At 42.0% G+C, this 18,927-nt stretch overlaps 3 protein-coding genes across 5 annotated transcripts; 2 read left to right on the forward strand and 1 right to left on the reverse strand.

Annotated features, from left to right (window-relative positions):
- slc15a2 (solute carrier family 15 member 2) lies at window positions 1-8,718 on the reverse strand. The gene is made up of 22 exons (XM_058081895.2): window positions 8,368-8,718; window positions 7,746-7,833; window positions 6,546-6,687; window positions 6,262-6,354; window positions 5,690-5,789; window positions 5,418-5,508; window positions 5,274-5,351; window positions 4,265-4,347; window positions 4,123-4,206; window positions 3,951-4,040; window positions 3,833-3,877; window positions 3,672-3,704; window positions 3,334-3,422; window positions 2,746-2,827; window positions 2,443-2,568; window positions 2,205-2,369; window positions 2,097-2,143; window positions 1,914-2,021; window positions 1,133-1,232; window positions 922-1,065; window positions 737-841; window positions 1-665 (listed from the first exon to the last, which is right to left on the reverse strand). Exons 1-22 carry the CDS (start codon window positions 8,374-8,376, stop codon window positions 465-467), a joined length of 2,103 nt encoding a protein of 700 aa, XP_057937878.2. The 5' UTR covers window positions 8,377-8,718; the 3' UTR covers window positions 1-464.
- Window positions 8,719-10,439: 1,721 nt separating this feature from the next.
- On the forward strand, window positions 10,440-14,803 carry LOC131135735 (pleckstrin homology domain-containing family A member 1-like). Of its 3 annotated transcripts, XM_078795056.1 has the most exons (12): window positions 10,859-10,983; window positions 11,073-11,257; window positions 11,322-11,378; window positions 11,442-11,487; window positions 11,729-11,826; window positions 11,893-12,000; window positions 12,215-12,352; window positions 13,129-13,197; window positions 13,263-13,327; window positions 13,641-13,704; window positions 13,786-13,875; window positions 13,949-14,803. In XM_078795056.1, exons 1-12 carry the CDS (start codon window positions 10,971-10,973, stop codon window positions 14,234-14,236), a joined length of 1,221 nt encoding a protein of 406 aa, XP_078651182.1. In that variant the 5' UTR covers window positions 10,859-10,970; the 3' UTR covers window positions 14,237-14,803. The 3 variants fall into 3 exon arrangements, with proteins under 3 accessions (XP_078651181.1, XP_078651180.1, XP_078651182.1); XM_078795055.1 differs by lacking the exon at window positions 10,859-10,983 and adding an exon at window positions 10,440-10,551 and having other exon boundaries at window positions 11,729-12,000; XM_078795054.1 differs by having other exon boundaries at window positions 10,855-10,983; window positions 11,729-12,000.
- A 692-nt stretch (window positions 14,804-15,495) lies between these two features.
- LOC131135692 (uncharacterized) lies at window positions 15,496-18,742 on the forward strand. Its single transcript, XM_078795045.1, has 3 exons — window positions 15,496-15,812; window positions 16,028-16,203; window positions 16,669-18,742. Exons 1-3 carry the CDS (start codon window positions 15,575-15,577, stop codon window positions 18,136-18,138), a joined length of 1,884 nt encoding a protein of 627 aa, XP_078651171.1. The 5' UTR covers window positions 15,496-15,574; the 3' UTR covers window positions 18,139-18,742.
- The last annotated feature ends 185 nt before the right edge of the window (window positions 18,743-18,927 follow it).

Consider the following 18,927-nt stretch of genomic DNA (forward strand, 5'->3'; position numbering starts at 1 on the left):
CTACACATCATCATCGGTCAGTGTGATACTCGGATAAAAGGTATCAGTGTCATTGAAGCGGCTTACGTCAAAGTCCGCCTCGGAACAGACGTCGTAGAACCCTCTTCCAAATCTCCTACGTATTCTTTTGTCATATGCACGTAAAAAGGCGGTCTGTGTGTTTCTACAGCATTAATAACTCATGGGAGTGCATTTTAACCCAAGGACCGCCTGTTTAAAATACTCGGAGGGGGTACATGGTAGATTTTAAACACTACAAGACATTCCTGCCATGGTGGTCCAATATCATCTAAATAAAGGCAACAATTAGCATCTCAAGAAACAAGCCACAAAAACCTGATTATTCAGTCTTCACAATTTAAAAAGTACAAATATTTTACTAACCTTTACGACACATAAGTGTCAGCGACCTCCTTCAGTATAAAAAAAAAAATCAAATATAGATTATACATACATGGCTGTCATTACAGTCTGGTGCTCTTGTCTGCTTTGTTCATCTCAATGTTGTCTCTTTTCTTCTTCTTCTGCAGCGCGTCCTCATCCTCATCCTCCAGGTAGAGCTTGTCCATCTGCTGAGGCTGCACATACGTGTAGAAGTAGGCCATGATGGAGAAGATGATGCAGACGCCCATCAGCAGCCCGGCGAAAAGAAGGAATTCTTTCCACTGCCAAGGACACAAGATAGAGGTCAGTGTTTGTATAATTAATGCTGATTGGATGAAAGTAACCAGTGTACCTGCTCTAGGCCCGCCCCCTCCGCCACAATCAAAACAATGACGTTCCCAAAGGCGACGGTGAGCAGCCACCCGGCCTGCAGCACTGACTTCATGTTGGTGGGGGCCTGCAGGGAGACCACATGCACTGTCTCACTGAGACAACATGAGGACCGGCTTCTAACGTCTCACTGGACCACAAACTAACCTGCGAGTAGGAGAACTCAAGACCCGTGACGGAGAACATAACCTCCCCTGCCGTGATGAGAACGTACTGGGGGATCTGCCAGGCGATGTGCACGTTGTTGGCCTGCACGTCCACCATCTTGTGGGCCGCCATCCTACCCGAATCCTAAGAAAACGGAGCATAGTGAGGACTCTGTCGGGACGGACAGGAAACAAGCGCTGCGCTTCCTGACCTCCGCCAGGATGACGGTGTAGGAGGCTCCAAAGTCCAGAAGTCCGAGGTCGAGGTCAGAGCACGTCTTTGACTTGAAACTGCAGTGCACCTTGTTGTACCTGCCAGAAGATGCTTCATTATGTCACTGATATCATTTCGTCTGATATCGTCTCATAATATTGCAACATTTCCCCAGCCTAAAAAAATAACATACTGTATTTTTTTATTTAATATTTCAACTGAACTTAATAAAATTACATTATTTTTCCTCATAGTATTAGAGGTTTATTCTCATTTATTAAAAAATAAAATTGAAACTTTTTTCTTTCTCCTCCTGATATTTTGACTTTATTCTTGTAAAATTACAGCTGTTTTTTCCATTTTTGTTGTTTTTTTCCCCCAACTTTCTTCTGACTTTACTTCCATAATACTTGGGCTGTTACAAGAATAAAGTCAAACTATTTCTGCAACTTAATTTTCCAAATATTTGTTGAGCTGTCATAATATTATGACTTAAAAAACATTTTTTTCTTCAATATTTCAACTTTATGCTCCTAAAAAAATTTTTTTCCCTCACAATAATACATTATTCTCCTAAAAATCCAACTTTTACCATTAATGTTTTTTTTTCATACATATATATACAGTATACATAAAACATTTTGACCTTATTCTTATAGAATTACTGTGTTTCCATTTTTGCTGTTGTTTTTTAGATTAGAATTAAGAAATGCATCCTTTGAAGTAAAGAGACAATATGTGCAAAAAGGAAGACAGGAAGTGACGTCGCTCCCACTCACTCTCCCCGTTCGACGGTCTTGTTGGTAGATACGCCGTAATCGGAAGACACGGAAAATTCCTCGTCTCCCACTGTGATGCTGACCGCCTCCGGCAAAGTGTTAAGGAACCTGTCAATCAGCGCTAGTTTAGTTTAGCATGAAGACAACAGTACAATCAAGAAGTAAGGAAATATCTATCTCCACCTGAGAAGAGGAGCGCCTCCGTCATCTTTCTTGATGTGATCCTTCACCTGAAGAAGCACCAACGTGTTCACTAGAGGAGCCTTCATGTCGTGTTGTGTTGTCACTCACCAGTGAGCAAAGTATTCCATTGGTCGATGGGTGCAGGATGAGACTGTACGCCTCCTGCTGGTCAAACGTGACATCGCATGCAGAAGAGGACCCGCTGGAGCGAACATCGATGCTGATGTTGCTGTTGGGCGCCCCTAGCGGCACAGTCACGTACTGTGGGGGGTCCTGACACCAAGACGGAAAAACCTCATCATGGTCTTCATTCAGAAGCCTCAAAAGGAGCATGTTGCTTTCATACCTGGAGGTAAGGGATGGGCTCAGGAAAAGGCTCTCCGTTAGGGAAGTGGAGTTGGACGTCCCCCGGGGCCAGGTTGAATACCTGCAGCAGACACTTGCCAGCTGGGGCTGGATCCACCACTGTTTTCTACAATCATGTTTTTAGAATGGGGGAATTGAACTCGGGTTTCTCGTCCACCGTGCAGGTTGAAGGTTGAAATATTAAAATAAGACCTTAAAGGGGAACTGCATTTATTTTTATTTTTATGCTCAGTCCTAATGTGAAACCGGGCATTTGAAGAGGAGTGTGTCCACTTCCACATACCACAGCATTGACCTCCACCAGGGCGGCAGCACCAAAGGCCAGCGCCGCAAAAACCATCCCAGTAGCCATTTTCCTCAACGGCCTAAAAAAACAAAAACAAACAAAAAAAGCACACATGACCATCTTAGCCAACAAAATGTCCTCATGCATCGCTGGTTGCCATGACGATGCAATGCGGAAAGTTTAATGGTGTATAAACTATAAGTCTCAAACTCAACTGGGTGGCCACTAGAGGTAGACTCTGGGTGAGGCTCGGTAGTAAACTCAAGTATTCAGTCCGGAATCACGTTTCAACCAAAGGGCTAACTCGTAAACGAACAGGTCATTACTAAACAACACAGTCTGACTCACACAAAACACTATAATCATCTCGCAGCAACTTAACACGCGACAGGTAGATAAAGCACGCACAACATGCATGCTTTGCGGCACTTTGGTATAATAATGTGAAAGTTACATATTTAAAGTTAACATAGTTGCGGTTTATTACTCCATTGCACCCCTCCCCCCCATTTGACGTTAAGTAGCGTCCACAAAACATGGCTGCCTGTGAGTTTGAGACCCCTGGTATAGACAATAAGAACTGACGTGATGTTGATCCTGCACAAGCGACCCAGGGGATAGATGATGAGGTCAAAGATAGGCACAAAGACGAGAATCAGCAAAGGATTCAGCATCTAGGAAGGAAAAAAACTCGTCAACAACGTCGTAAAAAGTCGTAAAAGGGCACAATTACACGCAAATAAACGGACAAATTGTGCCTCGGCTGGCAATAAAACGCTGACGTTGACGCCAGTGAAGAACTGCTCGGATGTATTTTCCTGAGTTTTCACGGTTGTTGACTGTTGATTTTAGCCTGGTTAAGTTAGTAGTAGTACCACTTTCCTCCAGAGGAGGGGTGAGTGAGTCAGTGTGTTGGTACTCGCCTGCATTTGATCGGGTTTGACGGAGAAGGTTCCCTGTGAGTGATGACACGCAAAAAACATCCAATATGCGGTTAAACTTTAACTGGAGGTCCAGGAAACATACCAGGAAGTCGCTGAGCAGATAATTGGTTGAAATAAAAGTTCTTTTACGTCCAACTCACAATTCCCATGTTCATCCTGGTGGCCTGCAGCGTCCAACGGGAACCCTGGAATCAAACAACACAGTTAGCTCTGGCCGCGTCCACTCTACAGCAGTTGCAGTGGGTCTGCTTCTGGTACCTGCTGATCGAACAGAGCCCAGAACATAGGCAGAGGGATGAAGAGCACCAAAACCCTCAGAACCATCTTGATCTCCATGATCAGACGTTTCTGATGACGCAAAAAAAAAATACTACCACTTACAGGAAATATCCACACTAGCTGGTTCCTATGTCATGTTGAAAACTATTACCGAGTACTTGTCCTCAGCCCAGTCCAGCCAGTGCTTCCTGCTGGACTCGTACCTGGACCTTCTCCATCGATTCTTGATGGCAAACTGTAAGCAGAAACTAACATCAGGAGGATTCTTGATGATGAAATGTTTGTTGACTCACGTCGATGCATTTGCAGACTTCCAGCAAGATGTTCCCCTGAGGAGGGTTCCGTCTGTAGAGGCTGCTGCCCGCTATGAACACAACTGGACAACAACACAAAAAGTTCAGCGACACTTTTACTGCATCCCTACTTGCACTTTTTTATTTTACAAAAATAAATAATAATAATAAAATAAAATAAAACAATATACAACTTAAGTTATATTAGGAAAGTCTCCTAAAAAACTTAAACTATATTAGGATAGGAGGAACTGAACAAATGTAACAGCTACTGACTGTAAAAGGCTTTAATAAGCTTTGCTTCTTCCTACTCCTTTTGGACATGTGGAACTGGGAACTGATTATGGGATGCACTCAATTGTAATCTGATGCATGTTCAAATGAAATTAAACCATTACCATTACCAAATCCTACCCCTCCATCTGGTACTTTTACAATCAGTAACTGTTACATTTGTTCACTTCCTGCTTTCCTAATATAGTTTAATTTATAACTTAGTTTATAAATTAACTATAGTTTGTTTGTTTTTTTGTCACATACCGAAGTACATGGTGATATGACCATACAATGACATAATGGGTACCATAGTAACTAATAAGCTTTGCTTCTTCCTACTCCTTTTGGACATGTGATATATGTGATGCATGTTCAAATGAAATTGAAATTGAAACCATTACCATTAACTTGGGGGAAGGAACATAGTGGACAACACCGACATTTTATCCATGCTTAGAAACCGCTTTTGTCTGGTTAAACTTTATTGTTTAGACGGGGGGCAGCCATCCGCGCAGGAATCGCCAGAAGGACGACGGTCGGCGGACAAAGACAACAAGCTGTCATACCGAGTGTGTATCATCTACTCAGCCAGCACGACATGAACGCGTTCAGACTTCATGAAGACGTGTAAAGAGAAACCGCATTATTGTTTTCATGTAAAATGGCAAAAATAATCGTGTTCTCTCTACTTTGTCCTTCTGGTGATGAAACAACAGGAAGTCAAGGCGCTCACCTAAAGCCACCATCATGAGAACAGCAGGGACACCAAACGCCAGAGCAAAGCAGTCACCGCCAAAACACTCCACGTCTCCTGCAGGTGAAGAGACACCGTCTGTGTGAGTGAGTGAAGGCCTGAGGGAGAACATGAAGACCTGACCTCTCAGGATGGGCGTGATGATGGTGGACAAGAAGCTGCCTGCATTAATGGACATGTAGAAGATGGAGAAGAACTTCATCCGCTCGCTCACCTGCAAACAGGAAGAAATGACACGTCTGGGGAACATCTGCAATGTAAATATACGACGGAAATAACCTCAATTTTACACGTGAACTTCTTTTTACACTTGTACAACAGTTACGGATGTTACATTGTTCCAAATCCAGAATCCATTGTCTGACAGTCGCCTGATGCGATACATTGCTACTTACATGCTCTTCTTGGAACTGGTCTCCTCCAAAAGCGGACACGCAGGGTTTGATGCCGCCTGTTCCAAAGGCGATGAGGATCAAACCCACCATGGACAAAGCTCTGGGAGACACACATTGTCAAGCTCCAAAAATAATGAGAGGTACGATACAAAGAGACAAATCAATACAACCTGAACCTAAAATCTTAATATTGTTAATATAGAACACAAGGGGAAGGGTGATCTCCTCCCCCTGTGTACTATATTAACAATCAAGGGCAGACTCACATGCCTAGACACCCTTGAAGCATATAATCATAGCAAGTCAGTGTGATAAATAACGTGTAAAAATATAGTAGTAGATTATAAATTAATGACAGGTAATGTGAATATTTATTTTAACTCCTATTCTTGCCCTATTATATAAAATTTGTCAGAGAAATTTATTTGTTTTAAAAATCAATAAAAAAAAGAAGCCCCCTTCCTGACACACCATCGAGTCCATATCACTGCCTGAGAAGGCTGATTAGCCCAACAATAAATGTTAGTACTACTAGTACTATAGTAGTAGTAGTAGTGGTGGTGTTAACGTACATGTGTATGCTGCTGCCACCCAACAGGGGAATGGCGCCCAAGGACTTGACCACATGTCCGATGACGTAGACGATGGACAGGTAGATGATGGTCCTGTAGGGACAGAACACACGTTACATTCATTCCTCGTTTATCGCAATTAATTGGTTCCAGACCCGATTGTGATTAGAGTCTTCCAGACATGGAACAACACCCCTATAGTCATCTTTACGGTGGATATTACACACTATAGCCAACATAATAAGAGTAAATATAAGTATTCAGTGGTGAAACGTGGGACTGACTTGTACTTCCCGAGCCAGGAGTCGGCGATGAGCGCTCCCAGGATGGGCGTGAAGTAGCAGAGGCTGCTGAAGGCGTGGTAGACGGCCGTGGACAGGTCGTGGTCCCAGTGAAGGTATGTCAGGAAGTAGAGCGTCAACACCGCTGTCAACACACAACATGATCAAGTGCTCCAGTTTCCAAATCCTGAGCCTAAGCCTGAACTCTTCAGCTGACTTGTCCCAACATTGGGAAAGAGGATGCTACTACAAAATACCAAAAATGGAGTTCAAATAGCTAAGGTATATTTTCTTTAATCCCGTGTCCTCATTATAATCTTTTGTATTAATTATATTTTGATATGCAAATGAAGTAAATATCCTTTTTTTACCAGTTCAACCAGTTCACATGCTATTAAGCCAATTTGCCCCAAGTCATACAGCCTTTTGGCAAATGATGTGGCAAATGCGGTTCATACGTTACTAATATTTTCAATGATTTTAAAAATGCACACTTTGTATTTAATTAAATGAAAAAAAATATCTAAGCAAGACAGAATATTTGTAAAATTATATATGTTTTAAAATTATTTAAAAACAAAAACAAACATACATGTAATGTTTTATGTTAAAATCACTAAACATTAAATTATTTGATGCTTTTTGTCTTGCTTACATATATGTTTTTATTTTTAAAAATTAAATACATTGGATTTTTTAAATAAAAATCATGGTATTTTTAAATAATTTCTGTTTTAAATTAAACATTATTTAAAAATTCATAAACATATTTAGAAATATGAGTTTAATATGTTTTTAAATTATTAAAACATATATATTTTTAAAATACATATATTTTGATATATATCTATATATTTTTATTTTATTTAAATTTTTTAAATGTGTATTTTTTGTAACATCAGGGTATTTTAAAATACATATTAATTCAAAAACTATGTAAACCTATTAAAATATTTTTTTATTAATTATTTTAAAATACCATTATTTTAATTTTTTAAAAAACAGGAGGGTAATTATATTATTATTATAAGTAAGAAGACATACTGTATATACTATTCTTCCAGCTCTACCATGTATTTCCTTTATATTGTATAGTAAGTTCCAGTTGGAAGGATATTAATCGGGTTTTTTTATGGACTAAATACTTCATCCCTCATCGAAGGGTTTACATATTCTATCTAGAATGCCGTGTTGTTTCAGTACCTTTCATGCCATAGTAGGAGAAACGTTCACAGAACTCGTTGACCACAATGAAGCAGATGCTGGTGGGGTAATTTGTTCCGCAAAGTTTCTAAAAAATAAAAAAATACAATAAAATAAGTCAAACAATCACACTGGAAACTCTACTAAACATAAACACACAGCTAAATAAAGATTTTACGACGGTAAGTAGAACCTTCTGGACGCACCTTATCATGTTATGACATTATTTTATATCACAGTAAAGTCTGTGTAGTACACTTGTGGTAGTAAAGTAGTACAATTTTCTGCACAAAACAGTATTTTCAAACTGAGTACCCCTGCATGTGTACACTATACTCTCATTTATCACACACACATCCATAATTGGAGACCCTTTATGTCTTAAGTGGTCAAATGTGGTTTTAAAAAGTACCAAGAGGATGTGCCTCTTGCATCATCCCACACTCAAAAGTACTTTTTGAAGGGGGACACGTAAACGCACCACCAAGCAAAGCTGCAGTTACGCAGTCACAAATGTATTTTGACTCATTTGCATATTTGGACTTCGTATGGTCCGAAGAAAGAAAAAAAAACTAGTTTAAGAAGAAAGAAAATACAAAAAAAAAATCTGTCGTTGTCTTACCGCGTTCATGTTGGAGGTGGAGTGTGCCGTGCAGGACCCTTGCAGACTCAAAACTCACCAAATCACATCCGAACCTTCCTCCTCCTAAACCTCCTACTCCTCCTCCTTCTTGTAAAACGTGTAGGTCAATGTTCCACCAACTTCCGGCCGAAACTAAGTAAAAAGACCAAATAAAAGTAACTACGACTGATACACAACTTCCCAAAATGATGGAAGGCTACATTGTGGGAAAGTTTAAAAAAAAACCAATGGCGTCTACTTTGTCGTAAAAGTCTTCTCACTGGATGACGTCACCAACACAACACTAAAATGTTATTTTTAAAAAATCAAGCCCAGGACAGTAACAAGTGATAATAATAATAACACGGTGGCACTGCACTTTTCTGTTTTACATATGCCGTTGACCCAATCTATCACATCTTTAGCTAGTTGGCGATGCCAGGTCACGTGTGCATGTGGGCGGGGTCAGCACAGCCAATCACATGCTCGCTAGCTTGGCTGCGCAACACAACAATTCAGCCTTTATCAACGGATGGGGGGTCCGCTTTGATATTTCTATTTCATATGAATAAAAAGATATAATTATGCAAATGAAACAAAGCTGCTTTTCACGAGTATTATTAGTTTTGTTGAATTTTATTTCTACAGTGTGCCAATAACAATAATATTTTATGTTGTTAATGAGTGTATTAAAGTGTCAATCTTGGAGTTGATCCAACACATCATTTTGTTAACATTGCAAAATGTTGAAATCTTGTCAGTGTTGCAAGAAAGACATTCATCGCTAACAGTGTTTAAGGTTTCCGTTGGACTCCACCCTTCCCTTCACATTGGGAAGGAAGTAAACGTTTAAAAAGATGAAATAATTAATAGTTTTGGACCTGGATGCTTACACATAAAAACATTAGCCTTTGGTGTGACATTGCTTCCAGTGCTGCCTACACTGGTGTATGAATGTTTGGGGGAGGTGCCAATTTTCCACCAGTCTACCCCAGGGCAGCTGTGGCCAATTAACCTAGCATGCTTTTGGAATGGAGGATTGAACTCGGGTCTCCTAGCTGTGAGGTCTGCGCGCCATCCATTCGACTGCCGTGCAGCTAGCATAAGCTTGAAATATTAAAATAAGACCTTAAAGGGGTACTGCATTTATTTTTTTGAAACATTGGGATTGGGCATTATAACATGAGAAAACGAGTTAATATGAGCTAGCTAACAACGCACACCTTATAGGGGACAATTTGTAGTCGCCAATTAACCAAGCATGTTTCTGGAATGGGGGAGGGAACCAGAGTCCCCGGGGAGAACATGCAAACTCCACACAGAGATGGTCGAGGGTGGAATCAAACTTGTGTCTCCCCGCTGTGTGGCCTACGCACTAACCACGCTCCACCGCGCAGCCTCCATAATAGTTCTCTTAGAATTCATAGTAGCGAATTGAATTGGAGTAAACTCTTCATCGTAACACATGAAGTACTTCCTGGTGTCAAGTTTTGCCAATCATTTCTTAATTGATGCTCTACAAAAACAAATCAGGCTGCAAATGTAGTACCATCTACATCCACAGGAGGACGACATTTAGCTCTCTCGCGGACACATGGTCTTACATTAAGGCAGTAGCACTGCATTAAGCCATCAAAAAAGAAACAAACTCAAATGTATTAATTGGGCTTAAAAATAATAGAAGATAATAAAAGTTTTCATTTGCCAGTAGTATCAATATTTGTGAAAAGTATAACAAATATTGTATCACAATATTATCAAATAGTTATATAGCACAACAATACCTGTTACTGTGATTTTAAAGGAAAAAGTATTATCCAATTTCCATGCTATTTGTGTTATATTTAACTTTTTTTCTATTACATAGTGTACAATTTGTGACCATGTATAGCTTGTAAACGTGGTTTTAATTTAATTTAAGAATTCAGTAAAAAACTATTTAAACCTGCTCCGTAACCGTTTTATTTTATTTTGTTTTTTGCAATGTTTTAAGGACTGTTCTAGTTGTTGTTTCTTGGTGTCTTAATGTCAATATATTAAAAACAACATTTTTTTTAAAAAGGGCACAACCGGAAGCGGAAGTGTTAGCCGGTGAGCACGGCGAGTTTGACACTGCTAGGCTGCTCGGCGGAGAGTTGCCGCCAGTGCCAAGTGGAACTGGACTCGGTGGACTGAAGCGAACTTGTAAGTTCTTTCATGTAACCGTAATTTAACCCGTTTGGACCCCTTTTTGCTGTCTTTATGCCATTAAACTTCCTCGGGACGGTAACAATTTGTGCATCCCGGAAGTCCTACTCGCTCGATGTCTGCAGGCTCGCCATTTGTTGGAGAAACTCTTTAACTTCAGTGGCTTTAGCATTGTGACGATGATAGCTTGACACTTAACTACGCAGTTGAACCTGTTGTCATTATAAAAGGCGTCTGCGATGTCACCGTGGTGACTAATTTGATGTTTTTATTGATTTATTATCAATAGGACGCAATTTCCTCTTTCTATATTAGCAGCATCCTCATACAATTGGACCACTGATGCAGTTTGAACAGTCTAATGACATTACATCATGGAATGGAGTGTTGGATACTAAATAGCAGTGAATGGGGTGATGTCATGTTGTTGTAAGGACACACACACTTCCTGGAGGCTGATGCACTCCATTTCAAGGTGTATTTCCCTCATGTTGTCACTATGAATCCCCTCCTGGCAGCCGACTGTGATGCCGCAGGGTGGGTGAAGCCGGCAGATGTCGCCATGCCGTACGTGGACCGACAGAATCGCTTCTGCGGCTTCCTCGACATTGAGGAGACGGAAAGCAGCGGCAAGTTCCTGCGCCGCTATTTCATCCTGAGCACGGAGCATGGCAGTCTACTGTGGTACATGGATAACCCACAGGTGTGTATGTGTATGTGTGTGTTGTTACCATGACAACCATGACAATATTAATTTCTTTGCATAGAATCTTCCAGAAGGAGCAGAGAATGTGGGATCGCTAAACCTCTCCTATATTTCTATGGTGGGTATCTGAGGAGATGCAGTGTGGACGGATTGAACTTCAACGTCTTTTTTTTGTCCGCAGGTGAGCGACGCCACCAAACTGAGACCGAAGACGGAGTTCTGCTTCGGTAAGTTATGTATGTACGTCAGGAGGCCACACGGAAAGGTTCTGGAATGACTTCTTTAGAACCTATTTGACAAAAGTCTGAGTTGAAACATTCCCGTTCCCCTTTTCCATGCTTCCTTAGTACTTCCCTCCCTGGCTCCTGCGTCCTTCCTCTTCCTGTGTGTATCCCTCGCTCTTCTCTTCGCTGTTTTTGTCTTCCTGCTGCTGAATATTTTTACATGTGCATCTTCTTCCACATTCAGTTATAAACGCAGGAATGAGGAAGTTCTACCTGCAGGCCAACGACCAGCAGGACTTGGTGGAATGGATCGCCGTTCTCAACAACGCCACCAAAATAACTGTGAGAGACACAAGCGTACAGACGGACCAATTTGTTTCTCATCAGCGAGGTTGTTGCCGCTCCCAGGTGCCAAAGGACGACACGGCAGCGTCCGCAGACACCCAGCAGGACGTCCTGGGAGTCTCCTACAAGACTGAGATCGTCGGAGGTGTGCCCTTCATCACGGCCACTCAGGTGAGGCTCGCAATGGGAGCTGGCTCAGCATGCCCGGACTGGTGCGCTGGTATGCGTGCAAGCATGTGCACACCTTGACATGTTTGGAGACCGCCTTTGACTTCCTGACAAACTCTGCAGTGTTGCTGTGTTTTATGCTAATGCTAATTTTTCACACAAGCGTAAGACAAAGGATTATTATTTTGTGCTCGACTCTGCTTTGTGTGTTTGGTAGGAACTCGGGGAGGGGCAGAATGGGCCGGATCGTGGAGCTTTGAGGCGGGGTCACCATCAGCCACCTTTCTTCTTCTCCAGGGAAGTGCAGGACCAGGCCGTCATCAAGGCGGGGTTCTGTGTCAAACAGGGAGCTGTGGTGAGACACAAGTCCGTCAAGTCAGATGTTGTTTTCCATGATGCTGACCAATCAGAGTTACTTGATTTGGAGATCTTTCCAATATTCCGCCTATCAAGTTTTATTTAACTCATTCCATTCCAGCCATTTGTCAAAAGACCCTTCAGTAGCGGCCATTTTTGACTATTTTGACCCATCTTTTAAGGCACACAAAATGTTATGTTCTATGGCTATATGAACATGGAACCTACCGAAAGAAAGATTAGACTTCAGTCTTTCATCAGGAAAAAAGGTTTGTTTCCGCCTTTTTTCGTTCTTTAGTAATCAGCAGTAGAACGTTGGTAAGTTTCAGCAAAATATCAGTTCCCCACTAAAAAAGCGTTTAAGCTACACTCCTACACTTTCTCACTTCCTCCTTCCTGTTGTGTGATTTTTTTTTGTCGTTCACACAAATTCCTGCCAAGATCTTATAAAATGCACTTCTGCCCCCTTGTGGCCATTTTTATTACTTAAAATTGCTCTGAAGTGAAATCGGTTTTGCATCATCACATCGCAAAAAAAACATGAAAGCTGTATAAACACGTTGTTGGGGTTTTTAAAAACTGTTGCTAGCGGCGATAATACCCGTAACTGAGGTGTAGCTGGCCCAAAGCCGATGACGTCCTCCTCTCAGTGCATACAATCCTTAACATGGACTCCAAGTGAGTTTGTCGCAGCTCCCTTTGTCACTTCAGTAGCACACAAGTCACACCAACACACGCTTACCAACTTGTCCTGTTGTGTTGACACTTCCTCAGATGAAGACATGGAAGCGCAGGTACTTCATCCTGGATGAAAACGCCCTCAGCTACTTCAAGTCAGACTTGGTGAGTTTGGGTCAGCTTGATTGCGTGCGTGTGTGTGTTCACCCTGACGGTCGGCATCTTCACAGGACAGGGGGGCACTGCGCGTGATCTCCCTCAAGGACATTCTCAAAGTCCAGGAGTGCAAACAGAGGTGATGAAATATTTATGATCCACTTTGGGAATCACTGCTCTAGAAAGCTTTCTGTGCAGGTTATGGTGTGTATCTGCTTTACAGGAGTCCGCAAGTCAATAAAAAGGGTAAAAATTGACATAATAGGTACCCTTTAGGAGTGTAATGTTAATCCTGTGTGTGTTTTGAGGAGTCCTGTGCTGAGGTGAAATAACGGACTACAGTGTTTGATAGAACCAGCACAGTACACTCTGCATTTGGACTTGGCCTAACCAGGCTGTTGAGGAAATAGACGTATATGTCCATCCTTGCACCTTGCCATTGTGTTCTGCAGTGAGCTGATGATGAGGGACAACCTGTTTGAGATGGTCACCAGCTCCAGAACCTTCTACTTGCAGGTAATCACCACACGCACCTTTCCCTTGAAGGAGACAACGTAAAACGGCAGCGATACATCATGACTTGTCTTACTTTGTCAGACTGACACCCCAGAGGACATGCACAGCTGGATTAAGGCCATTTCCGGCGCCATCGTGGCCCAGCGGGGACCCGGCCGCTCCGTCAACACCGTTAAGTGTCGAACTACGGATGAATGACATGTCGGTCACCCATCACTCATTCCAGGTCTTCTTTCCTCCTCAGGATCACACTGAGCCGTCCCCTCCCGCCGCCACCTCGTCGTCCTCCATCTTCTATTACCCCCTCAGTGAGGAACCACATTACCCACAATCCTCCTGTGCGCCCAGTCAGCCTGAAGGTGAACTCTCACCATCACAACTTCCCGCCCTTTCTTCATCCGAGGCCGAGCAGCGGGATAAGCCGTCATGGAAACAGTGCAGCGACGTTTCCCAGCAGGTGTTTGCCGGCGGTGAGGAGGAGCCGAACGCCGCCATGCCATCAGATGCACGTGACCTTGAGTTGACCTTGTGAGGAGGAGGATGAACGGTGACTTCTTGTTGTCCTTTTTTGTAAAATTTCATTTTATACGTGTAACAAACTTTTCTTACTTTCACTTTGCTTTGCTGACTCCTCCTTTTGGATCACATATTTATTATTAAAACGCTCCTTTTAAAGAGGCGATGGCTCACTCTGAGTTTGAACGAAAAGACAAGATGGTACCTATTTGACTTGGGTGTGTTTGGATGTTTGTGCAACCAGGTATTATTGTGTTTTATACTATTAAGCTGTTTTATTACTTGTATTTTTAAGAAATATTATCACTATTGGCAAAGTAATTATTTCACAAATGTTATTTTGGTAGGGTTGGGGTTTCTTTTCGTTACCTTTTTATGAGTCTGTCTCCCCTAGAGGGATAAATGCCGTCCTCTTGTGGACGTGGGCGGTACTACACTAACCCTCAACAACCGAGTATGACTTGTTTTTTGTTCAATGTTCAAAAACTTGATTTTAATGTGTAAATTAAGCATTTTTACGACATATGCTTTTGGGGATTGAGGTTACAAAGAGAACTTAAAACATTGAAAATAAATTGATAAAAGCTGCATTCAATGTGTTGCTAATGCTAATATGCTAACAATTGTATCAACATTTTAGCAATGAATTCTGTTTCAAGAAGAATGGCCCCCTCGGCCACAGGGGGGAGCTCCACTTTGGAGCAGGCAAAGTTACGGTGAAGAAGAAGAAGAAGAAGAAGAGGAGCCACTGCACTCCTCTCGGTTCACTCAAGGGAACTTTAACATCACATATGAAAACGCACGCAGACGAAAAACCTTTTAGTTGCTCAGACTGTTAAAGGTTTTATTCACAAATTTAATTTGGTAGAACGTGAGAACACTCAGGAGAAAAGCGTTTTAGTTGTTCACATTGTGGTATAAGCTTCAAACGCAAAGTGTATATGGAATCACACATGAGAACACACATAAGAGAGAAACCTTTCAGTTGCTCAGACTGTGGGAAAAGCTTCTCTCTCAAAACAAATGTGGTAAAACACACGAGAACACACACGTTTTCTTTCTTATGAATCCATTACAGTTTTATGATCAACTTTATTTTGAGTTTATTTCTTTCTCCCTCATATGACCCGTAGTTCGAACTTCCACTGGGCAAGCGGTACAGTGGGGAGCCACAGTTGGGGAGCCACTATTCCAATGCAGTAGGTGGCGGTAATGCACCTTTACGTTGAGTACCGCCCGCCGTAAAACAAAGAAGAACCGCACTGCATTGTGGGCTTGGAGGGAAACGGAAAGGGTTGTTGACCCGGCTGCATGCTAGACCCTGTCCTTGTTTCTTCTGTAGCAAGTCCAAACCATGACGCGAAAGTGTTGCGTCGTGAAGTGCCAGCATCGTCCACACGAACAATCGGGGAATAAAAAGGATGGGGTGAGATGTTTCTCCTTTCCAACGTGGAAGCAAAGCCAAGGAGCTGTGATCTGTGAGCTAACAAAGAGACGCCGAATGGCCTGGATAGCAGCCGTGAGACGACCAAACATCACTTTCAACACCATCACCCAAGACTTGGTGGTGTGTTCACGGCATTTTCACACTGGTAAGTTTCAATCAAAGCATGTGTTTTGCTCTTTCACACCTAGCATTTAGTAGGCCGCTAGCGTTAGCCAAGCTAGCTGAGGGCACCGAACTAAGTCAAGTATCGTCTTTGGACGAATAAAACCATAACATCTTTTCACTTTGAGTGATTTGTAAGGTAGGAACTGAATGAAAGAACCGTATTTTAAAGTAATAATGGGGGTGTGTGTTTTTCAGGGAGACCAGCTAATGAAATGGATGAAAGCCATCCAGACTGGGCACCCTCATTACATCTCGGACACACGGAGGTGGAAGCTGGAGATAACCAGAGACTACACATAACATTGGACCAGGAGGACGAGCGAGTACAACTGGAAGCTGATGGAAAGACTCCAGTTGTGCTCCACATCGAAGGTAAGTTTCATGTTCACTAACCTTCTACTAAAGCTTTAACCATACTTCTTATGTCTTATTTTTGACATTGACAATCAAATTCAATGGCGTCAAAAAGTCAGTTTTTACGAACTTCATGACAAACTCCTTTGGATCCAGTGGACTGAGAGGTTCACTGTGCCACGCTCTAAGAAAAAAGGAGAGGCTAGCCGCACCCTCGTCTCAAGTTACTGCTCCGTATAAAATGTTAAAAGCATACAGAAAAAACAGTCTAATAGCTGATATTTGGTATTGGTGATATTTCATTGTTTACATTCCTGCCATATATATTATATAATCAGGCCTTACATGAATGGTCCTTTTGTACAGTGGCCACCTCTATTTTATATTATAAACGCAGAGATTACGTAAGGTAATGCCAAGAACCCATCATTAAAACTAAACAGTTTTACAACAGAGCACAATAAGATGTCACAATTATGTCTGTGTGTCCTGCAGACGCCCAGCAAGAAGAAGAAGAAGAAGAAGAAGAAGAAGAGGAGGAGGTGCCACAGTCCCCATGTGTTAAAGAGGAGCAAGAGCCCACCCACATTAAAGAAGAGGAGGAGCCACAGCCCTCCTGTGTTAAAGAGGAAGAGGAAGAACTCTCAATCACATGGGAGGGAGAGCATCTTCTCGGACCAGAGGAGGCCGATCTCACCAGGTTGCCCCTGACCGGTGTCTCTGTGAAGACCGACGACCATGAAGACAAACCACCTGAGTCCTCACAGCTTCATCATAGTCCAAGTGAGGAGACGAGAGAGGCGGAGCCTTCATGCAGCAGCTCACTGCAACACATGACAACAGAAGCTGATGGAGACCACTGTGGAGGATCACAAGCAGACAACCTCTTAGCTCCACTGTCAGATAGTGACGACACGACGTCACACTCTCCCGAAGATGAAGACAACCAAGAATCTCTGAGCAGCGATACGGACTGTGAAAGTGATGGGATGACTCATGCTGACAAGAAACAAAAAACGACAGGTAAAAAACGTTTTATGTGCTCGGTTTGTGATAAAAGATTGTCTTCGAAGAGCAATTTGACACGACACATGAGAATACACACAGGAGAGAAACCTTTTAGCTGCTCAGACTGTGGTAAAAGTTTTACTGAAAAGGCAAGTATGATATCACACATGCTAGCCCACACAGGAGAAAAACCTTTTAGTTGCTCAGATTGCGGGAAAAGCTTCACTCAAAATAAAGGCCTGCAAAGACACAGGAGAGCGCATACAGGAGAGAATCTTTTAATTTGCTCAGACTGCGGCAAAAGCTTCACTCAAAACACAGCCCTGCAATTACACATGAGAACACACACGGGAGAAAAACCTTTCAGTTGCTCAGACTGTGGTAAAAGCTTCACTCAAAACAGAGCCCTGCAATTACACATGAGAACACATACAGGTGAAAAACCTTTCAGTTGCTCCGACTGCGGTAAAACCTTCACGCGAAAGAAAGGCCTTCAAAGTCACATGAGAATGCACACAGGAGAGAGACCGTATACTTGCTTACACTGCGGTAAAGGCTTCACTATAAAGAAAGTGATGAAATTTCACATGAGAACGCACACTGGAGAAAAACCTTTCAGTTGCTCGGACTGCGGGAAATGTTTTACTCTTAAGACAGCCATGCAAAGACACATGAAGATACATACAGGAGAAAAACCTTTTAGTTGTTCAAACTGTGGCAAAAGCTTCATTCAAAAGTCGGACTTGGCATTGCATATGAGAATGCACACAGGAGAAAAACCTTTTAGTTGCTCGGCCTGTGGTAAATGCTTCCTTCAGAAGCAACGCATGCAAATACACATGAGGAGACACACGGGAGAAAAACCTTATAGTTGCTCAAACTGCGGAAAAAGTTTCTTTCGAAAGCAACACATGCAGAGACACATGAAAACGCATATAGGATAAAAACATTTACTTGTTTTAAAAGTTTACCAAACGATATTTTTATCACATATGAAAACACAGGTAAAAAAAATAAAGTTGGTCCTCTTTGAATAGACACGTGCAGAGTCACCGAAGGTTTACTGTAATTAAAGCTATTTGACTTCAATGTTGTAACCAATGAAGCCACTTCCTGTTTGATGACGTCCAGATTTGGTCTGGTGACTTCTTATGAGTCACCCATTAAAGTGAATGAGGTACTTGAATCTCCCGTTACAGAGCGCAAGACTTGATTTGATCTTGCTATATTTTATTGTGGACACTGAATGCAACACCTGATAGTGATTGATGTGGCAATGTGCCAATATCTTAATATTATTAATAATTTCCAAGGTAGAGCAGGGGTGTCCAAACTTTTTCCACTGAAGGCCTCATATCGTCGTGTCTGTGATTTTATTTGTACTACTGGTTAGTAGAAGGCATTATGTGTACACGAGTAATTGTTTGGGGGAGTTACTGGAAGGAAGTAACAGTCTACCCATTGGGAAACGTTTGAGCACTGTAATTGTAATGGATTAGATTTTAATGCATTGTGAAATAAATCTGCAAGCATCGCGATTGACTCAATTGTGTATATTTTTCAATAAAAATATATTTAATCAAATGGGTATTTAAAATGGTTAAATAATTAGATATTTGGCATTTTTGTTCCGGTTGCTGTTGCAGGGGGGGCTCTTTAGCGATGCACACGAATACATTCTTGACGTTTGATCATCTAGTATGGCGTGCTTTGAAGTGTTTGCGACACCAAAA

The sequence above is a fragment of the Doryrhamphus excisus genome, linkage group LG12 (genome assembly GCF_037039965.1).
Source record: "Doryrhamphus excisus strain RoL-2023G ecotype Guam linkage group LG12, RoL_Dexc_Guam_v1.1, whole genome shotgun sequence".
In the NCBI taxonomy this organism is placed as follows: Eukaryota; Metazoa; Chordata; class Actinopteri; order Syngnathiformes; family Syngnathidae; genus Doryrhamphus; species Doryrhamphus excisus.